Below are 23607 nucleotides of genomic sequence, written 5' to 3' on the forward strand. Positions count from 1 at the left end.
ATGCACCTTTATTTGCAAATAAAATATTGTCACCATACATTGTACTATATAATTTTAATGTTGCAATAACCAGGACAAATAGCCAAATAAAATGTGTGGATTTTAATTATGGTAGCATGAATAATTTTAAAACTATAATTGCTGAAAACTGAAAAATAATGAATTTCTTCAATTTTTTTTCTTATTATTCCCATCATAATGCATTTAGAATAAAATAATTCTTAGCATAATGTACCACCCAAAGTAAGCCTAATTGGTGGCGGAAAAAACAAGGTATAGATCATCTTGTTGTGATAAGTAGTGATAAAGTTATTGGGGAATAAATGGGAGGAGCGCTGACAGGTGAAAATTCCTCTCGTTTATAAGGTGAAAAATACCCGTGGGCTGAAATGGTTAAAGAGGAACTGTCGGAAAATTTTTAAAATTTAAAACACATACAAATAGGAAGCACATTTCTTCCAGGGAAAAATGAGCCATACATTACGTTTCTCCTATGTTGCTGTCACTTACAGTAGGTAGCAGAAATCGGACATTACCGACAGGTTTTGGGCTAGTCCATCTCTCCATAGGGGATTCTGAGCATGACCTTTATTTTTTATAAAGACATTCCCTGAAAAAGATTTATACAAAGATGCTGGCCAGCCTTCCTGCTCGCTGCACACTTTTTTGGCAGTTGGACAGAGCAACTGCCATTCACTAAGTGCTTTTAAAATAAAGAAAACCCTGAAAACCCCCATGAGAAGATGGGGGACCCTTAATAATCTTCTGAAAAGTCAGGGGTCGTCTTATACGCCGGATGCCGAGTGATACGCCCTATCCTGTTACCGCCTCTCAGGTCTCGCTGCTGAGGACTGTAGTGAAGTGGCGCAGGCGCACATGTGCGAAATCTGAGAGACAGAGAAGGAGGTAAATAGGATACAGGGGTGGGCCAGACGGGTGAAAGAGGCGTGTTTTATGGGCACAGAGAGATCTATTCTTCCATACCGCTCTGATAAACAGGTAGACAGGGAGAGCTGACCAGTCCACTTAGGGAGAGGGAGAGTTGACCAACCCAACCAGTCAATCACCTGTATACTGTTATATACTGGGTACCACATACATTGTCTGTGTATTTATGTATACCAATGTCCAGTGTTTATGTGCCCATAGTTACATACAATAGTTATTTTGGTTGAAAAAGACATACGTCCATCGAGTCCATGTTTGCTTCTTATTCTGTACAGCACAACGGAAGATGATGAAGCTGTGTACCCAAAGCGGGATTAAGACCGAATGGGGCCCTAAGCAAAGGAGCAGATTTGGCCCCCCCCCTCAAAATAATATATATATATATATTTATATATATATATATATCTATATATATATATATATATATACACACACACACACACACACACACACACACACACACACACACACACACACACACACACACACACACACACACACACACACACACACACACACACACACACACACACACACACACACACACACACACACACACACACACACACACACACACACACACACACACACACACACACACACACACACACACACACATACACATATACATATACATATACATACACCATACACAGTATATGTTGAGTAAACATATAGGGGGGTGCATAAATTGAGTGGGGTTGTTAAAACTGAACGACCAGCCAAAGTTAGGAACAATCAGTCAGGTTGGGGTGAGGAACGAAAATATGGAGGAGGGCAGGCAGAAGCAGTGTTGTGCACTACAAGTACCTAAATGTATGTAGCTACTCATAATCGAAATTTAGGGAGCCCTGTCTGTGGCAGAGGGGGGATTAACATACCCATGCCTTAGCCATTGCGCTCCATGCTGCTTCCATGCTTTCTTTTTCCGCTTTAAAAAATAAAAAAGCAAAGCAGTGACATGGAATGCATTGGCTAAGGCAGCGGCATGGGTAAGGCCACATACACACATCAGACCATAGTCTTTTGAAAATGAAAGATCACAGACCAATTTTACCCCCTTTCATGTAGTATAAGAGCCATACCTTCACAGTCTTTTCTATGGAGCTGAACTCCCCATCAGAAAAAAATCTGTGCAAGATGCTGCACACAGAGATGCTGTACAGACACAAAAGATCAGTATCTGCAAAAGATCTGTTCCTGCCAAAGATCCGTTCTTGCAAATTGCATTCATAGTCTATGAGATCTGCAGATCCTCATACACACCTTGTTTAACTGACATTCATCTGCAGATCAGACAATCTGCAGATCTGAAAATCCATCCTGGTGGATCTGATCTGCAGATGAATGTCTGTTAAACAAGGTGTGTATGATGATCTGCAGATATCATAGACTATGAATGCATTTTGCATTAACAGATTTTTTCCAGGAACAGATCTTTTGCAGATACTGATCTTTTGAATGTCTACAGCATCTTTGTGTGCAGCATCTTGTAAAGATTTCTGTCTGATGGGGAGTTCAGCTCCATAGAATAGACTGTGTAGGTATGGCTGTCATACTACATGGAAGGGGCTAAAATTGGTCTGTGATCTTTCATTTTCCAAAGACTATGGTCTGATGTGTGTATGAGCCTTAAGTTAACCCGGCTGACAATTCTGTGAAGAGCCCACGCAGCACAGATCAGGTTTGAGGCAGGGCGGTCAGACTTCCCCCATTTTTTATCCTGCTGGGGGGTCTGATCGCTGCCGGCTGCTTGTGGTTAGCGGAGGGGGGGCTCCTCAAAGCCCCCCTCCGCAGCGCTATTCCCCCCTCCCTCTCCTTCTCTCCTCTATGGGCGGCACAGGACAGCGATCCCGCCTGTACCGCCTCTGATAGGCTTCAGCCTATCAGATCGCCGATCTCCTTTACGGCGCTGCTGCGACAGCAGCGCCGTGCGACGTAAACACCAGGGATTTCTTCTCCGCGCGTTTACATTTCGCCTGCGAGCCGCGATCGGAGGCTCGCAGGCTGTTCACGGAGACTCCCTCCGTGAACTGACATGGAACGGCCGCTCGAACGAGTGGCCGTTTCCATGGAAATACAGGTGCGACCAGCCGCCACCGTCGTTAAGTGGTTAAAACTCCCATCTACCGCGGGCAGTGCTCATTTAAATTTCGATTACAAGTAGCTACCTACTTGCAGGCTTGTAGCTAGCTACTCATAGTGCACAACACTAGTCAAATGTGAGGTTGTGATCAGGATGAAGTAAATCAGCGTAGGAGAAGACAAAAACTGAGGTGCTAGCCATTGGGGCAGGGAGTCAAAAAGGTGGAGGGAGGGGGGGGGGGGGAAATCAAATTGAAAAGTCAGCTGCAGACAGTGGGGAAATAAAAGCAACAACTTCCAGCTCAGGTCATTAAACAAAGTACTCACAAATCTGCACAGTGACTGCACAGGCATCATATTCTCCTGCTGCCTGTAGTTTGGAGCCTCTCCTCCTCATCCCCACGCAGTGAGCTGATGTTAGGAGCAGGGGGGAGGGGCGGGAACTGCACTGTGAGCCCTCTGTCTGTCTGTCTGTCTGTCCATTTGTTGATCACTCCTATCTCCGTTATTTTGCCATTGAAAGGGAGGGGAGTTTAAAGTTAGCTGCTGCTAAATTCCTCCTCCTCTCCCAGTACATGGTGCACGGAGGTCTTGCCCTGCTCTCATACACCCTGGGGATTCTGACTTGCTGTCCCTCAGCCCCAGCAGCTCGGTGACACCTCCCTGCTTCTGTTTCCTGAAGCTAGACAGCTGATCACACTACTCGGCTCTCTCTGACTTCCTTTTAGCCCCGCTCTCAACAGTGACAGGCTGTGTCTGTGCATAGGAAAGCGGGTGGCTGCAGGAGAACTTTTCTGCGGCTGCTGATTGTGAGTGTAACTTCTTGCTTGCCAATAGGGAGAAGGAGGAATGTGAAGGGCCCTGCTTATGTGCCAATGGGGCCCCAAGCAGCTGCTTGAGGTGCTTAGTGGGTTAATCCGGCCCTGTGTGTACCGTATATACTCGGATACAAGTCAACCTTGTGTATAAGTAGACCCCAATATTTGACCCTCATAAGCTGGAATAAGCTGCAGCAGCCAGTGTACTGTACTTCCCCAAATCCCCTTCCCCACTCACCCCAAGGGGCCCATCGGTCTGCATCCCCCCCCTCCGTGCAATCCTATTCAGAGTGATTCTCCCAGGGTAAGTTGTCACTCACCATCCAGCACTGGCATAGCGACCCCTCTCTTCTGCCTTCACTCGAACCGGTCTGTGTGATTTAGCATTGCTCCAGCTACTGACATCGGGAGGCGGGGTTACGCAGAGTGGCGCAGACTGCAAGGAGTGGGAGCGAGAGTTCTCCTCCCCCCCCCCCTTTCCATATCAGCTATAAGTAGAGAAAGTTAGTACTGACTCGCATGGAAGGTGACCCCAACACTTATACTGTGAGTCAGTCTTAAAGAACTACTATTGTGAAAAGAGTAGGCAGCCAAAATCTAACAGAGCCGACAAGTTTTGTGCCAGTCTATCTCCTCATGGGGGATTCTCAGGGTTTTCTTTGTTTTCAACAGCATTTCCTGACCAGCAGTTGCAAACTTTAACTGACAAAATAGAGTGCAAGTGAGTAGGGAAGCTGGCTGGTATCTTAGTATTTTGGTAGTTAAACTGCTGTTCAGGGAATTCTGTTGAAAACCCTGAGAACCCCCCATGACGAGATTGACTCGCCCAAAACCTGTTGGTTCTGTCAGATTTTAACTGCTTAATTTTTTCACGATAGTGGTCCTTTCAATTTCTTGACTTATAGGCAAATATATAAGGTAAATCCTTTGTAAAATATCTGCTATTCATTCACTGTATACTTTAAGATCACGCCCAGAATAAATGTGCATGCCCTATATATGGAATATTATTTTCATATAATCTGCCAACCCAAGTGCTTGAAGTGTATGTGAAATTCATAAGTTGGGAAGAGCGATGTCTTGTCTCCTAGCAATTTATGTCTCAAAAAAAGTAAAACCACATCTCTGCTTTCTTCAAAAAAATAAAATTACACACTCAGCGATTTTGTATTTTATTATTAAAATTATCTTTCCAGGTAATGCTGTAACCAGCTATGATTTTTGAGACCTGCTTAGTCAGGCCTCTTTTAGATAGGTAGCTGAAGGCATTGAATTCACCGCCTGCCAGCTACTTACAGTGGCTTGCAAAAGTATTCACCCCCCTTGAAGTTTTCCACATTTTGTCACATTACTGCCACAAACATAAATCAATTTTATTGGAATTCCATGTGAAAGACCAATACAAAGTGGTGTATACGTGAGAAGTGGAAATCGTACATGATTCCAAACATTTTTCACAAATAAATAACTGCAAAGTGGGGTGTGCGTAATTATTCAGCCCCCTTTGATCTGAGCGCAGTCAGTTACCCATAGACATTGCCTGATGAGTGCTAATGACTAAATAGAGTGCAACTGTGTGTAATCTAATGTCAGTACAAATATAGCTGCTCTGTGAAGGCCTCAGAGGTTTTCTAAGAGAATATTGGGAGCAACAACACCATGAAGTCCAAAGAACACACCAGACAGGTCAGGGTTAAAGTTATTGAGAAATTTCAAGCAGGCTTATTCTAAAAAAAGATATCCAAAGCCTTGAACATCCTACGGAGCACTGTTCAAGCGATCATTCAGAAATGGAAGGAGTATGGCACAACTGTAAACCTACCAAGACAAGGCCGTCCACCTAAACTCACAGGCCGAACAAGGAGGGCGCTGATCAGAAATGCAGTCAGGAGGCCCATGGTGACTCTGGACGAGCTGCAGAGATCTACAGCTCAGGTGGGGGAATCTGTCTATAGGACAACTATTAGTCATGTACTGCACAAAGTTGGCCTTTATTGAAAAGAGTGACAAAAAGAAAGCCATTGTTAACAGAAAAGCACAAGAAGTCCCATTTTCAGTTTGCCACAAGCCATGTGGGGGACACAGCAACCCTGTTGAAGAAGGTGCTCTGGTCAGATGAGACCAAAATGCAAAACGCTATGTGTGGCGGAAAACTAACACTGCACATCACTCTGAACACACCATCCCCACTGTCAAATATGGTGGAGGCAGCATCATGCTCTGGGGGTGTTTCTCTTCAGCAGGGACAGGGAAGCTGGTCAGAGTTGATGGGAAGATGGATGGAGCCAAATACAGGGCAATCTTGGAACAGAACCTCTTGGAGTCTGCAAAAGACTTGAGACTGGGGCGGAGGTTCACTTTCCAGCAGGACAATGACCCTAAACATAAAGCTATGGCAACAATGGAATGGTTTAAAACAAAACATATCCATGTGTTAGAATGGCCCAGTCAAAGTCCAGATCTAAATCCAATCGATAATCTGCAGCAAGATCTGAAAACTGCTGTTCACAAACGTTGTCCATCTAATCTGACTGAGCTGGAGCTGTTTTGCAAAGAAGAATGGGCAAGGATTTAAGTCTCTAGGGGCTCGATTCACAAAGCGGTGCTAACCCAGTTAGAGACTTTAGGCATGATAACCATTGCACCATGCTGGTGAAAAGCCAGATTAGGCGTGATAAGTTTAGGTGTGATAAGTTTAGGTGTGATAAGTTTAGGCATGCTAAGTTTAGATAAGTGTAGATAGCGTGCAAAGTCCCGCACGCAAAGCAGCGCCATTAAACTCTATGCAAAGTGCACCAGACTTTGCTAGCGCAAAACTTTTGATCAGCTGTGCACTGCGGTGCTAACCCAGTTGGTGCTTAAACTTATCATGCCTAAACTTATCACACCTAAACTTATCACACCTAAACTTATCACACCTAAACTTATCACACCTAAACTTATAATGCCTAAACTGAGTTTAGGCGTGATAAAGGGCTTTTCACCAGTGTGCTAACTGTTAGCACCGCTTTGTGAATCAGGCCCTAGATGTGTAAAGCTGGTAGAGACATACCATAAAAGACTGGCAGCTGTAATTGCAACAAAAGGTGGTTTTACAAAGTATTAACTCAGGTGGCTGAATAATTACGCACACCCCACTTTGAAGTTATTTATTTGTAAAATATGTTTGGAATCATGTATGATTTTTGTTCCACTTCTCACGTGTACACCACTTTGTATTGGTCTTTCACGTGGAATTCCAATGAAATTGATTCATGTTTGTGGCAGTAATGTGACAAAATGTGGAAAACTTCAAGGGGGCCAAATACTTTTGCAAGCCACTGTATGTACAGCGGCTGGGACCTTGTTAGCGGTCGGTATTAGTGGCGGGCAGGCGCCCAGCCATGGACTTACATCTGAGCATGGCATGGTTATCTGATGCAGAGTAACACCATCTCCTGCTAAGCACTGACATGCATTGTGTTACAAACATTGCCATTCATGTGCAGTATAAATGCAGCCAAATAGCACTCATGGTTGGCAAACGGGATACTGAACTCCCTGACAAGCACACAGTTCAGCCATCTGTCTAAAAGAGGCCTCATGCTTCATTGTAGCCATAGCAACAGTCCCTGGATTTCACCTCCATATTTTCATTTTTGTATTTTCAATTCTCGATTCAGTCAGTGCTGCATATATTTGGTTTAGTAAAGACAGGACAAACAGAAGTAATGTTCAGAAATGTATGGAAAAAGCAAATTACATCTTTTGAAGAGGTCAAAGACAGGATCACAAGTTCTAGAACAGATGGCTGGTCTACTTGAGGACTGCTCCATCCAGGTAGCTAAGCTAAAGTTTAGGACCCACGGAGACAAATGATGGCAATAGAGTAAGGGTAATGGCGAGGGGAGGCATCCCTGGAATTTTGGGTGAATATTAATTTCTTAACCACTTAAGGGCCACAGGCTTTACCCTCCCCATTCCCCGCTGGGAGACTGATGACGGGGCGCATCTCATATGCCCCCACGACTGCAAACACGCCCCCAGGACTGCATGACGATCGGTGTTAGGCGGTCCTAGGGCTGCCGCTCCGCTCACGCCCATTGGCGTGAGACGGACGTATAGTGGTTAAATATGTTTCTTTTTATTATTCTTTCTTAATCTTTCTTTAATCTCTTCCTCAAAAGTAGTATCTTTGCTGGTATGCAAGGTTTAAATCTGAACCTTTACCTTTAAATATTAGAGACCATAGCATTCATTTGAGAGTCCTAAATAATCTCATGTAAAATGTGGCTTTGAACACCCAATTAGTCTGAAAGCGTTTGAAGCCCAGGATCATATGCATGGTATCAGTCTTCGTAATGTACAGCGTTTTTTTATGATACAGCTGTTCGATTGTATATTATTAATATTGTTAACATTTCAATAGAAACATTTTGAAACAGAAATGCTTGAAGATATTTTGATAATTCTTATACTTGATGGAAATTGGTTTTATTTTTTTTTCCATGAATATAGAATGCTCCGCTAATCTCAATGCTTAAACTATGCCCTGAAGGCAATTGACAGGTAGTCTTCAGTGGCTGATTCTGAACTTCCTTGTGTATGATGTTCTAGAATCAGAAAGGGGAGGATGGGGGGGAGTGGTGCTCTCCATTGTTTGCTTTGTAAAAAGAGTGACATTGGCACAGAATATTCAAGAGAAATGGATGAAACATGAAATACACAAGTCATGTTTATACTGAGCAAGGGAGGCTTTATATTTGTATGATAATATGTTTTATATTTCCAGTGGAACCCTATTCTTTGCCTTGTGCCCCCTTTTTCTGCTCCCTCATCCCTCCATTCATTATGGCTTTTGTTTCTGGGCCCTCTGTGGCTTATTGTTCTCATCTGCACGATGGCTGATGTGAATTATTATCTGTACAGTGCATTAGACTGAGATGGATAAAAGTCCATTTCTGCATGAATCACAAAGCCCCGCGCTCCCACCTGTCGGAATTTCCATTTATTCTACTCGGATAATAGGATGGATTCAATAGAACATTGTGCACACATGATGGGTGGTGACCTCTATGATAAATCATGTCCTGTGAATGGCAGCTGTGCCTTTCCTGTCATCCTCTATGGTTTGTTCTGCGGCAGAGAGTCTGCCTCCATACAGATTGTATGGTACTGCTGTGAATGAACCGAAATGTACATGGGGCTCATTCATACTGCCTTTTTCCTGGCTGTTTTGAATAGCCTGGAAAATGTCCGCTATAGAAATCCATGGTACTATTGAGGTTGGTATACGTGGGTGGTCTTTGGTAAGGTTTGGTTCATGTCGTATTTATATAGCGCTAGAAACCACTGCTGGAGACACCCATGTGTGCACATCAAGCTTTCCTCCCCAGCAGTGCACAATTGCTTTGGCATTATTGTCTTTGAGAAAGAGACGCATTGTTGTCTCGAAACGTTGGAATATTGTAATATGCAGCAATAAAGACAGCTTGCTTTTGATTGGAGTGCCGACCATTTACTCTTCTAGAAAACATTTGCATGCAAACATTTTAGGTAGCAAATGTTTAGGAAACACTGGTTAAATGGCTTGGCATTTAGCTGGTGATCAGAAGGTACTGTATTTAACCTCCCTGGCAGTATGATTATTTCTAGTTTTTGTTTCCAAATGCAGTGAAATTTTTTCACAAGCTTTCAGACCCTAAAAATCATACCGCTTGATAGATCTGCGGCAGCCCTACACATTCTACACCTCCGATGGATCCAATTTGTGATTACTGCTCTGAGCTGTGGATTTTCATCCCGAACCTGACTCGGGGTTACCGTTAAGGAGGAAGTTAGCGCACTACAGCAAAAAGCAAGTGTAGCCATGACAGATTGTGGGCAGGAACAGATATTGATGAACAAGTGTAGTTGTGCTCCTCCTGCAGAGAGCTTACATATGCATAGAGCAGGGGTAGGGAACCTGTGGCTCGGGAGCCAGATGTGGCTCTTTGGATGGCTACATCTGGCTCGCATACAAATCAGTAGGGTTTGATTCACTAAGCTACACTGCTCAAGCAGCACAGCTTAGTGTGGCAGCGCAAGTAAAATTTTAAAAGTAGGCACGCTACTGCTGTAGCATGCGCTACTAACTTATTCATGCTACCCCAAAACGAACAGCTGCTCCAATTGTCCCACTCTGGACCCTGTCAGGTCCAGTGACTTTGTAGGACGATATCCCCGCACTTTGATTTGCCCAATAGACTGCCTGTCATTTGAAAAGCAGCCTATTGGGCAAAAGTGCGGGGATCTCGTCCTACAAAGTGAATCAACCCCCAAGTCAGCTAGCTAATTGTACAAGCTGTTAGTCGGTATTTTTCCTGTGTGGGGAAATTGCTGATGTTGCTGAAACCCAAGAAAGGCTGAAGACGTCTCTGACACTTCCGCTGCCTGGCGGATCAACTGTATATACATCACCATGGCAACAGGGACGTGAGCCCTACTTTCCCAGTTTGAAACATATTTGATGGCTCTCATGGAATTACATTTTAAAATATGTGGTGTTTATGGCTCTCTCAGACAAAAAGGTTCCTGACCCTTGGCTTAAAGAGAATCTGTATTGTTAAAATCGCACAAAAGTAAACATACCAGTGCGTTAGGGGACATCTCCTATTACCCTCTGTCACAATTTTGCCGCTCCCCGTCGCATTAAAAGTGGTTAAAAACAGTTTTAAAAAGTTTGTTTATAAACAAACAAAATGGCCACCAAAACAGGAAGTAGGTTGATGTACAGTATGTCCACACATAGAAAATACATCCATACACAAGCAGGCTGTATACACCCTTCCTTTTGAATCTTAAGAGATCATTTGTGTGTTACTTTCCCCCTGCAGTTCTCATGCACTGAAGTTTCAGGCTGCTCTTTTCTTCCTGCAAACAGCTTTGCCCTTGTCTGAATTTCCTCTGTATGTGAAAGCCCAGCCAGCTCAGAGGACGATTTATCCCGCTTGTAAAAGATAAGAGAGCAGAGAGAAGCTGCACTAATCTAAATATCACACAGGCAGTGTGCAGAGAGGGGCCTGAAAGGGAGAGTTCATAGCAGAACCACAACACTGAAGAACTTGGCAGCCTTCCAGACACAGGCTGACAAGTCTGACAAGGGAAAGATACATTGATTTATTACAGAGACTGTGATAACAGAAAGTGTTGCAGTAAGCCAGAACACATTAGAATAGCTTTTGGAACTTGTAGGATGATAAAAAACAGGATGCAATTTTTGTTACGGAGTCTCTTTAAGATGCGCATGTGCTAAGGAATGGGGCTAAATTAAATGCAAAACAATGTTAACTCTTTAAACTAAAAACAAAGATACAAGACACCTGTGACACTGACTGGAATAATATAAAAGTTCTAGATTATATGCTGTAAGAACTGCATTCAAATGCAACACTCCCTTTACCATTACTGGGCCACAGGTAAGCATTGTCACATATCAAGACTTTAAGGCTGGTTTCACAGTGGGACGTTACAGGCGCACATTAGAGCAGCCTGCAACGCACCCCACCGCACAGCAATAAAAAATCAATGGGCTGTTCACAGTGCCCACGTTGCGTTACAGTGTAACGCTGCGCCATAATATAATGTACTGCATGCAGTACTTTGTAAGCGGCAAAGCCGCATTAGGCTGTTTGCACATGCTCAGTAACGTTGGGGAGGAGCGGAGAGCGGCCAGGCACATGGCTAATTAATATTCACTGCACTCAGTGACGTGCAGTGTTTACTTCCTGGAGCGGCCGCTTTGTGCGGCGATTGGCCGGCGGGACCACGTGATGCCGCATGCGTCCAAGAGTGCGCATCACGGACGCCAGAGTGAGCTGCACAACGCGGTTCACTCTGACGTCCAAAGCAGAGAGCACCAGGCGTTGCGTTAGGGGCACGTTATGCGACCATAACGTCCCCTAAAACGCAACGTCCAGGTGTGAAACCAGCCTAAGACATATGAAATATATATGGCAAAAACAAAATATTATGTTACTAAGCAAGTATGAAAATCAAATTCCAGTGATGTGCAGCCAGGCAGATACAGAACATTAATATTGCTTGTAAAAAGTGCATTGAACCAGTGTTCCCTAACCCTGCCCTCAATGCCTACCAATAGTTTTTGTTTTGCAGGAAACCACAAACCATGACAAGTAAGGTAATTAGTGTTGCTTCAGAGGTGATTGACTATCACTGTAGCCTTTCCACAAAACATGCAATGTGGGTGGGCCTTGAGAACAGGGTTGGGGAACACTGCAATTATGCTGTTTGGGTGGGGGTGAGGGAAAACATGCTATAAGACCTTAATATTACCATTGATTTATAAAGTACCAGTAACTTACCTATGTGATGGTGAGTTATTGGCTGATAAGGTGATAGTGTATGTACAGGTGATGTGGTGGATAAGGATGACTTGGAATTTTAACTTTAGTTTAATATTAAGCTCTGGGGTAGGCAGAACTCCTTGATCACAGCCAGAACTTGGCTAATCAGTTTTAAAAGTAATTATTAATTAGTTGATCAATTAGCATATCAGTGTCAATCATTAACCTTGTGAATCTGACTGATGAAAAGTTGAAATTCAGCCTAGTAGAGTTTAAAGCGAATCCGAGATGAAAAAATAACTATAACAAATAACTTGTCTATATATCTTATCTAAACTTTACATAGTTTACTCAGCAAATCTAGTTGCAAACAGCTTTAAAAGTTTATGATTAGTTATTGCTGTGATACAATAAGGGCAGCCATGTTCTGTTTGTCACATTGTCACAGGCCTAAGGGCTGGAGATGCTATCAGCTCGCCTGGGTGTAAATTCAGTCCCCTCTCCTCCTCCCTCCTCTCCTCTGCCTCTGAAATCAATGGCTAGTAACCTCCTCCTCATCCTACCTAGACTGAGCTCCCATAAGCCCTTGCTACCTGGGACTGAGTGCCAAGGCTCTCTGAAAAGATGTGGGCGAGGCTTGTTTAGTTTATAGGGAATTAGAGTATTAAAACAAAACAAAAGTATTTGGCTTGAGGAATGTCCTATAAACTATATGAAAGGAACACAATTATGCAATGAGTAAAAGTTGATCTCGGATCCACTTTAAAGAGGAACTCCAGTGAGCATTTTACTGTTGGCAGGTGATGTAGCTGCTGCATGGTTTTTGGCAGTTGGAAACAGCTGTAAACAGCTATTTCCCACAAAAGTTCAAACTTTTCTTGTGTGAGGGGTTACTTGTGGGAGGGTTTTCACCACAATATCAGTCATACAGCGCCCTCTGATGGTCTGTTTGTGAAAAGGAATAGATTTCTCATGTAAAAGGGGGTATCAGCTACTGATTGGTATAAAGTTCAATTTTCGGTCAGAGTTTCTATTTAAGTTCATTGTAGAGCAAAAGAAACTGACAAGTAGGAATCCAGATAAGATTGCTATTGGTGGTTTATAATGTGATCTTTGACATCAGCAGGGTGATATCTGATGTCCCTCTCTGTGTTTTGCAGTTCCCCCTCGGATAGTGGAGATCTCCTCGAACATTGCTGTTAATGAGGGAACAAATGTCAGCCTGAGCTGTATTGCCACTGGAAGGCCGGAGCCTGTAGTTACCTGGAGATACCTGTCCCCCAAAGGTAAGTGTGCCGATGGTTGGTCTGGATGGTATGTGTGAAATAGGAATGGTATTTGAAAGCATTACCTTGTAGAAAGTCTACATCTACGATTGCTAGATGTGGAAAGGTGATGCCTTGATCCAATGAGAACAAGTTTTCCTTCCTTTGAGATACAGTGAGGCTCAAAAGGTTGAACTTGATGTACACCTGTGTTTTTGCAGCCTAACCCCCCCCCCCCCCCCCTTTACCAAACATGATTTGTAGTTAATACCAAAATAACATATTTAGGTAGCATGTAACCCATGAATATTATAGTTAGGCAATGTGTCCCCTTGAAAATAACATATTTAGGTAGCATGTAACCTGTGAATATTATAGTTAGGCAATGTGTCTCCCTGAAAATAACATATTTAGGCAGCTTATACTCTTAAAATAATATAATTAGGCAGAGTATGCACCCAAATAACTTAATTAGGCAGTCTGTACCCCCAAATAATATAGCTAGGTAGAGTGTTCCCAAAAAACATAGATCGTGTCTATCCCCAAAATGATTAGGTAGAGTATTTTCTCAAACAACATAATTAGGCAGGATATACATCATAAATCATTATAGGCAGAGAGGAATCCTGCCCCTTCTCCCCCTCCAAAACATAATTAAACCATTTTCCCTCAAGTCACTAGAGTTCAGTGCAGTGGCGTTCCTACCATAGGGCGGCATGGGGCGCCCCGCACCGGGTGTCGGGCGCCCCAGGGGGTGTCATCAAGGCCCCCACAGAGGCCTGTGCCGGCCGGACAGGAGGGGGAAAGCAACCCGGAAAGGAGGGGTGGCGGGGAAAGCGGCGGGGAGGGGGGCCGGACCCCCCACCTCCCTCACCTGGGTCCCCTCCTTCTGGCGCTTCACCCTCCTAATTAGCAGCAGCTTGATGAGCGGGCAGGAGCGGGCGGAGAAGACTTACTCACCTACTTCCTGCGTTCCAGGCGATGGCAAATAGCGTCATCGTCACCTGACGCTGGTCTCCACCTTCTCCACCGCCCACTGTGCTTCCTGATTTGCGGAAGCACAGTGAGCGACAGAGAGACCAGCGTCACGTGAGGATGACGTTATGCGCCATCGCCTGGAGCAGGTGAGTAAGTCCTCCCCGCCCGCTTCGCTAAGCTGCTGGCTGCTGCTAATTAGGAGGGGGAAGCGCCGGAAGGAGGGGACCCCGCCACCCCACCTTCCAAGCTTCCCTCATACCGGGGGCCACTATGCTACACTGGGGGCACCTATGCTACACTGGGGGCCACTATGCTACACTGGGGGCCACTATGCTACACTGGGGGCCACTATGCTACACTGGGGGCACCTATGCTACACTGGCGGCCACTATGCTACACTGGGGGCCACCATGCTACACTGGGGGCCACCATGCTACACTGGGGGCCACCATGCTACACTGGGGGCCACCATGCTACACTGGGGGCCACCATGCTACACTGGGGGCCACTATGCTACACTGGGGGCCACTATGCTACACTGGGGGCCACTATGCTACACTGGGGGCACCTATGCTACACTGGGGGCCACTATGCTACACTGGGGGCCACTATGCTACACTGGGGGCCACTATGCTACACTGGGGGCCACTATGCTACACTGGCGGCCACTATGCTACACTGGCGGCCACTATGCTACACTGGGGGCCACTATGCTACACTGGGGGCACCTATGCTACACTGGGACCACTATGCTACACTGGGGCCACTATGCTACACTAAACTATACTGGGGCCACTATGCTATACTGGGGCAACTATACTAGCTATACTGGGGCAGTGGCGGTGCCAGGGGGGTGGTTTGGGTGCTGAAGCACCCCCTAATATTGTCCAAGCACCCCCAGCGTGAACTGATTTTCGGCGTCTAATAGACGCTGTGTCAGTTCACTGACAGCAGCAGCCCGCAGCTCCAACAGCGGCAGAGCAGGGCTACAGTAAAATGGCGTCCGAAGCCCTGCTCTGGAGACTGAGTCTGCAATGCAGGGCTTCGGGCGCCATTTTCCCGTAGCCCTGCTCTCACCGCGGGAGTTTCAGTTGCTGGCTGCAGAGGATCGTGAGAGCTGCGCGCCGGACGGAGGCCGGGACAGGAGGTCTGCTGCTGCTTCAGGTGAGTAAATTTTTATTTAATTTATATTAGCAGGTGTATCGACTGTTCTGGCCAGGTCTGCTACATGATTGAAGTGTTTTCTGGCCAGGTTGCCACATGATTGCATATATTTTCTGGGCAAATCTGCCGACATGATTGCATGTATTTTCTGGGCAAATCTGCCGACATGATTGCATGTATTTTCTGGGCAAATCTGCCGACATGATTGCATGTATTTTCTGGGCAAATCTGCCGACATGATTGCATGTATTTTCTGGGCAAATCTGCCGACATGATTGCATGTATTTTCTGGGCAAATCTGCCGACATGATTGCATGTATTTTCTGGGCAAATCTGCCGACATGATTGCATGTATTTTCTGGGCAAATCTGCCGACATGATTACATGTATTTTCTGGGCAAATCTGCCGACATGATTGAACGTGTTTTTTGGGCAAATCTGCCGACATGATTGAACGTGTTTTTTGGGCAAATCTGCCGACATGATTGCATATATTTTCTGGGCAAATCTGCCGACATGATTGCATGTATTTTCTGGGCAAATCTGCCGACATGATTGCATGTATTTTCTGGGCAAATCTGCCGACATGATTGCATGTATTTTCTGGGCAAATCTGCCGACATGATTGCATGTATTTTCTGGGCAAATCTGCCGACATGATTGCATGTATTTTCTGGGCAAATCTGCCGACATGATTGAACGTGTTTTTTGGGCAAATCTGCCGACATGATTGAACGTGTTTTTTGGGCAAATCTGCCGACATGATTGAACTATTTTCTGGTCAAATCTGTTCACATTACGTGTATTTTCTTGAGAAAACCTGAACAATTATGTGAATTTTCTGGGGAAAGGCCCACTGTCTTTGTGTTGCACTTTTAAGGGGAACCCGAGGTGAGAATAATATTGGGCTGCAATATTTATCTCCTTTTAAGCAATACCAGCTGCCTGGCTGCTGTGCTGGTCCTCTGCATCTAATTCTTTAAACCATAGACCCTGAATAAGCAAGCAGCAGGTCAGGGGCTTCTGACAATATTGTCAGAACTGACAAGATTAGCTGCATGCTTGTTTCTGGTGTAATTCAGTTCACTACTGCAGCCAAATAGATCAGCAGGGCTGCCTATTGTTTAAAAGAAAATGAATATGGCAGCCTCCATATCACTCTTATCCCGGGTTCACTTTAAATTAGTTAGCTCTGCCCTCATCCGGTCATGGCCACGCCCATTTTTCGCCGCGGCGCGCAATGCGCGCCGCATGTTATAACCGCACCCATTTTTTGTTAGCTATACTGGTGCCACTATACTATACTAAGGACAACTTTAGGGGGGGGAGCGAGCCTACACCTGGCATTACCCGCCGTGTCACGTTTAGCATGCCACATTTGCTGTTTTTTTTTTTTTTTAATGGGGGGGGGGGGGGGTGTCTTTTTAATACCCAGCACCGGGTGTCAAATGCCCTAGGTACGCCACTGGTTCAGTGGTGTCTGGGAAAAAAATAAAGAGAGACACTATATTCACCTTCCAGTTCCAGAAGGGATGCCTATAGCAAGCAGCAGTATTCCATCCCATTGAAGGACTGGGTCCCTAGTAATGCTATACTGCCTGTGTCTATCTGCAATCGACAATGTATGTGTGTAACATACCGCATATGGTATTTTACACTTTTTTCCAAATTCTGCATGTGGTAGGAGTAGTAGTAGAGGTGTTAGTCTCACCAGCTGCAGAGCAGGTCAGGCAGCAAGCTATCAGTCTTCTCTTACAAGTCTGTGCATGAGTCGTTCTATTTTCTGTCTAGTGCATCCTCTGCATCCCTTTAGATGTGCATTTATGCTAACTAGAGAGAGCTCTTCCATGTATCAGCATACAGATATGCACATCTAAAGGGATACAGAAAAGCCCTTTTAAATGTCTCCTCCTGATCTGCCATTTTGAAGTCCTGCCCACCAGAGAATCGGATCAAATGGGGTGCGGAGCAGGGTTGTGTGGCTCTCTCTATTGGCTGTCTGCTAACTTTTACTGCATGGAGATTGTGTCAGATAAATACCAAACACTTCTACTTGATTTTCAGAATGCTTTAATCTGTGTGAATTGCAATTTCTTGACATTTCTTAACTTATTTACCACACAAGTCAGTAATTTACCACACTATTCAGTAATTTAACTCACTTAATCTGTAAAATCAGCTTTTTTTCTGCATTACCAACTGCTGTAATGCTTAGTGAATTGAGGCCATTGTGTCCTTTCAAGGTAAAGGGGCCCATACACCTAATGATTTTTTCGCCGATCTACAGCAGATTCGATCACTGTGATCGAATCTGCTGTGAAATCGTTGCGCAAATGCCGACAGAACGAACAATTTCCATCCAAAATCAATTGTTCCCGTCAATCCGTCCGTGCAGAAGATTTTGCTCGATCACTGGCGGGTTGGGAGTGCGTCGATAGCGGCGTTCGAATGCCCGACGACCGACGCTAGCTGCAATATATTACCTGTTCCGCCAGCACGCATCTCCGCTGTCTTCTCCGTGCTGGGCTCCAAGTCCGGCTGGCTTCACTGAACTTCCTGTCCCGGCAGGAAGTTTAAACAGTAGAGAGCCCTGTACTGTACCCTGGACAGGAAGTTCAGTGAAGCCAGCCGGACTCGAAGCCCACCTCGGAGAAGAAGACGGAGAACGGGTGAGCGGAGCAGGTAATGTATAGCTGGCGAGGGGGGGGGGGGGGGGCGGCAGTGGCAGCTTCACAGATGGTGAATCGATTTCATTCTGAAATCGATTCACAATCTGTTTGCAGTAAAGAAAGCCATACGATCCCTCTCTGATCAGATTCGATCAGAGAGGTATCTATTTGTTGGTTGATCTGATGGCAAATCGACCAGTGTATGGCTACCTTAAGACAATGTGCTGGACTTGGCAGATTGCTGCAATGGAGGCATGCATTTTTAGCAGACATCTGTACTCTACACTGTACACTAGAATGACAAAATAGATGCCCCTGATGAGTCGAATGACGAAACGCGTAGGGCGGAGCTAGGAGTCACGCTGGACGGAAGGGGGAAGTAATCAGAGCGGGGACTGTGGCGTGCAGCAGAGATCCGACCGCGGCGGTGCTGGCACACATAGGAAACGCTTGTATGATCTTTTATCTGGTGTATGAAGGTGGTTATTGCTGCTGTTGGTGCCCAGGAGGGAGGGCTTGTTTGCATAAAACTCAAGAAGTAATCTGGTGAGTGAGACTCACAGAGGGGGTATTCAGACCCCCCTTGTTTCCCTATACCTCTGGTGGAGGTGCTTATTTGCACAGGCCTTTGAAGTGATTCACGTGGTGCTCTTCAAAAGGCAGTATTGCACTATTCCTGCTTTTTTTTACAGGGAAATCCTAGGCTCCTATTGGGAGGGCAGGATTGTGATCGCAACTTCGTTTGGTGGATAGAATGACAAAATAGTTGAGCATGAACAATCATTCTGAGTGGCAGAAATCTAGCATATATGTGAAACTTTTCCCAAGGCTGTAATATACTGTCCTGGATTGCACTGTGCAGCTGAATAAAGGACAATCTAAAGCTACTGCATACAATAGGCGGCATAAACACTGGCTGACTTGCCAGTAAATGAGCTGAGTTATACAAAGCCGCATACAGCATCAGACTCGGAAAACAGGACGTGGGCCTTTTAGCTCTGCTATGTAATTTAACATCATTTATATTACTTGAGCCATACTCAAATGTTCTGGCGATCATACTGCACTGTTTCCCTGCTGGTAATTAATTTCCATCACTCTTATAAGCGGCAAAAAAAGACTACGCTTCAGTTCTGTGTCCTATAAATCCATTAAATGAATGCGGGTCTGTGATTGGCGATCAGCCAGTATATTTAATGTAGGGTTGATTTTAGTTATGATTATAAAGTATAGTTACTGTACTTCCATGCTTTATTTTCTCGGGTGTCCTATTGCAGCATACAATGATGAGTTTCCTATCCTGTACAAATACAGCAAATCTCTGTAGATCTGGGTCACCTGTGATATACAAAGGTATTGATGCTTTTTGTGGTATATCCAGCCTGGATTCTGCTGCTGTAAGGTTTTCTAGGTCACATGGTGGCTTGTTTTGTTTTGCCTAATGTCAGATTAGTCTGCATTGTGGGATAACAGAGACCCCAGCATTACACTTGTCTACACCAAGCATAGCTGCCCTTGCAATCACCAGATCCAGGCAATCAACAATGTCATCATCTGTATGTCAGACAGAGGGCATCCTGTGAGTTGTGATATGAAGTCTGTGCAGGCGCTCAACACTAATGATAAAAAGTCCACAGTCCCAGAACAGTCTGTATTCAAACGGACCCAAACGGTATCAAAAAGTTCACAAATATGTATCCACCAGGTACTCTCACCAGATCAGTTGGCTGACTCAATCACAAATCAGCAAAAGTAGCATAAACATATACTCCAACGATCTTCCACTGCTAATGGCATCTGTAGATTAAACATAATATGCGGACATAGCGTAATACTGCCGTGGATCACAGAATTATAGTGACAGTGTAATTCACCCCGTGTCAGGTGATCAAATCTGTGTTCCCACCACAGACAATGTAATGGTTAACTGCTCACCAGATTCCAATGCAGACCCCCCAAATCGATCAGCAGTAAGCGCTTATGTTTAGATCTTTTCTATTCAGACAGGATGCACATTCCTTAAAAACTCCCTCTTACAAAAAAGAAAACTCACTTGAGTCTCGATAAAACAGAACTGACAAATGATTTATTCAACTCCACAAATGCAACGCGTTTCATGGGCGTGACCTCGCTTCCTCAGGCAAAAATAGGAGCACAACTCAGTGGGTCAAGCAATAGGTTTGAGCGCCTCCTGTGAGTTGTGCCTGCTAAGCAATGAAAGGGCCATAGATTGTCTGCGCCTCACAGCTCTACTTGTTTGTATGAGGATTGTAATTTTGCAGAATCTCTCTGCTGGTCCTCTGTAAAAGGACAGTATCAACATTTGTGAATCTTTGTTGTATGTCTATATAAGGACCATGGTGGTTGATGTGCGTAACTGTGGTAATATTGCTGTGCTTAGACAGCACCTGGCACTATTCTAGTTACTACCGCCAGCAGGTTGCCGCTAGTTATGTTATTAGCGTGACCCTCGGGACTTAAAAACTTACGCCTTGCTATGGTAACACATGTTAGTAAACGCCATTACCATAGCAACACTCATGTTACTGCGTATCATCGGTCATTCTAATCTGCTGGCAGTAGTAATGGTGACATTGCCATGAGCTGTCACAGCAACTTTACTGCAGTTACGCGCATCAATCCCTTGGAAACTGGCTATAGATCTCTTTCATACTTTTATATCAGGACACGGTTAACTTTTGTAAATCTCTGCTATACCTATTTTTATAAAAAACAGTATTATCTTTTTTGCTATAGTTCTCATTATGGATAATAGTATGTTATGAGTGCTATATTGTCTCAGCTAAGTGTAGGCTGAGGACACTGTTCTCCTCCTTACCCAGCCCATGTTGTTGTCCCTTCGTCCACCTCCATTGCATCAGTATGCATAACTAGCCTGTCTGCATGGCACTTGACCCCAAACTGTCCTCAAAGGGATGGAGTTCCGATTCCTCTGGGCGACAGTCCTCATATGTGTGTATGCTTTGGAGGGAAACTACAGTAAGGGTCCTTTCACACTAAATTAGTTGCTGTCAGTTATAACTGAACGGACAACTGATGTGTAGTCCATGTGATGGTAATGTCCATGATTCCATATGTTCACATCATCTGTGTTTTAATGGCAAGCTTCTTCACAATGCACTGTATGTTTTGGGATGTGGGAGGAAATCAAACTGCCTGGACTCCTGGAGGAAAGCACTGCCTGGGAAGGAAGGGGGGCTACCAACACCACCAGGGAAGCTATATTGGGGAGGGAGAGTGGGGCATTAACACCACTAGGAAAGCTATATTTGGGGGGGGGGGGGCTTTACACTCTACCAGGAAAGCTACATTGGGATGACAGGGTGAATGGAACACAATCAGAAGAGAGAGAGGTAACTGAACACTAGGGAAGCTATATTGGGGGGGGGGGGGGGGCACTAAACACCACCAGGGCAGCTATATGGGGAATAGGGAAAGGGCGGGGCACTAAACGATACCAGGTAAGCTATATTGAGGAGGGCCAAGGACCGCTTACACCACTAGGGAAGCTTTATTAGGGTAGGAGAAAAGCCACTAAACACCACCAGGGATTTGGAGGAGGGAGGGGGCTGCTAAACACCAGCTAAGCTGTATTGGGAAGGAATACAGCCACCAGGAAGGCTATATTTGGGAGAGAGAGGGATTAAACTCCCCTAGTGAAACTATATTGGAGAGGGAATGGGCAACTAAACACCAAGGACAAGAAAGCTATATGGGGGGGGGGGGGGGGGTGCACTAAACACTATGAAGGAGACTATATTGAGGAGTGAGGAAGAAAACATAAAACACAACCAGGAACGCTGTATTGGGGAGGGAAAGGTGAAGCAGAGAAGCTATGTGGTGGGGAAGGGCTGTAGCACTATCAACCTGGAAACTATATGGGGAGGTGCTTTGTAGGCATAATTGGGATGCAGCTAAAGGTTTGGCAGAGGTGGGTCTCGTGTCCCTTTTTGCTGGCTCCAAAAGTTGGGAGGTATGGAATTGTAGTCTTGAATGCTAGAAAATGTATTTGCAGGTTTGGTTTGGGAAAAGGGTGTTTTGGTACTGCCTTTATTGGTCATTGTTAAATTTTGTTTAAGTCTCTGTGTCACTGTGAGGCTATGGAACTCTATAATACCTCTAAGAACTCTATAATACCGCTGTGTAAAGCAAGACATATAGGACTATAAAGGACATAAATTATGATTAACAATGTAATACCATAGCAGAAAGTATAGTGGACTGAAATCAAGAAGCCTTCCTACTAAAAAGCAACACTTAATGTAATTTGCCTTCTTACTGCAAGTTACACTGATTATCAATAATTATTATAAATTATTGTCATATTGTTGTATTGATTGTATACCAGATTGCCATCTTGCCCCACTCAGTATTAGATCAGATCTTAAAAGAAATCGATTCTAGTATAAATGATAGTGCTGCTACTTCTAAATTCACAATGTCCAATTCAGTAACAGTTTCATTCTGCTATCACTCTGCTTGCATACCACTACTGTCCACTACCCCACCTTGCTTTCCTCATAATATTCCCTGCTCAGATTGAGAGAGCCTTCATTTTTAATTGAATCTAAAATCTCATATATGAAGAAGAATGTATAGTGTTTGCCTAGCTTTTAGTCCATATAGTATGTGCATGTGTGTGTGTTTTGTATAACATGGTGTGTTTTGTATAACATGGCACTTGTATATTTATATAACGTCCTGTGAATGTCTATTTTCTGAAACTGCAGCCGTCTGTCTCAGTATTTCTTGTTGGAAGTGCTCACCCTCTTTGCAGACCCTCAATAATACATTGCAGATGATAAAATATTGATATTGTAACTCCCGGCTGTTTACGGTTTTGTCCGTCTCAAGCTTGTGCTTTTCCCCCACAAACATCTCTTCTCTGCTGCGGAATGTGATGTTCTGCACTACATGTACAACATCAAAGAGGTTGGCTTCTGACAGTAGGCGGTGTCAGATCTCTGCTTTTCCACCTTCTCTGCTTGAATCATTCCTCTCTCTCGGATGGTAAAAATGTGGAAAGCAATTCTTTCACGGCTTCCTGTCTTCACCCATCATTCCAGAATACGACGGCAATTTATTTTCTAAACATTTCCATGCAGAAAAATATATTCACTTCTTTATAACTAAACCTTGTGCCTCATTGCGAGGAGACTCCTACAATAAGGAGACATACATACAGAATTTCTGACATACTGTGTGCTGCTGGAGCACTCAGCTTCCTCGGCTATCAAGTTCTACTCACCAAAAATACTACTGGAGGTCTCTCTTATCAACTATTAACTTTCCCAAAACCAGCTGTGCTGCCTGAGGACTCAGTACTGTCTAACTC

The 23607-nt window shown here is 44.6% G+C and overlaps 1 protein-coding gene across 8 annotated transcripts in view; it reads left to right on the forward strand.

Annotated features, from left to right (window-relative positions):
• NTM (neurotrimin) overlaps window positions 1-23607 on the forward strand; it is a 1373850-nt gene that overhangs the window by 1096360 nt on the left and 253883 nt on the right. For all 8 annotated transcript variants that reach the window (XM_068240414.1, XM_068240418.1, XM_068240419.1 and 5 more), the window contains one exon: window positions 13336-13461. In XM_068240414.1, the coding sequence (XP_068096515.1) occupies window positions 13336-13461 (126 nt within the window). The remainder of the gene's footprint in view (window positions 1-13335; window positions 13462-23607) is intronic.

This window comes from Hyperolius riggenbachi, chromosome 6 (assembly GCF_040937935.1).
Source record: "Hyperolius riggenbachi isolate aHypRig1 chromosome 6, aHypRig1.pri, whole genome shotgun sequence".
Taxonomy (NCBI): domain Eukaryota; kingdom Metazoa; phylum Chordata; class Amphibia; order Anura; family Hyperoliidae; genus Hyperolius; species Hyperolius riggenbachi.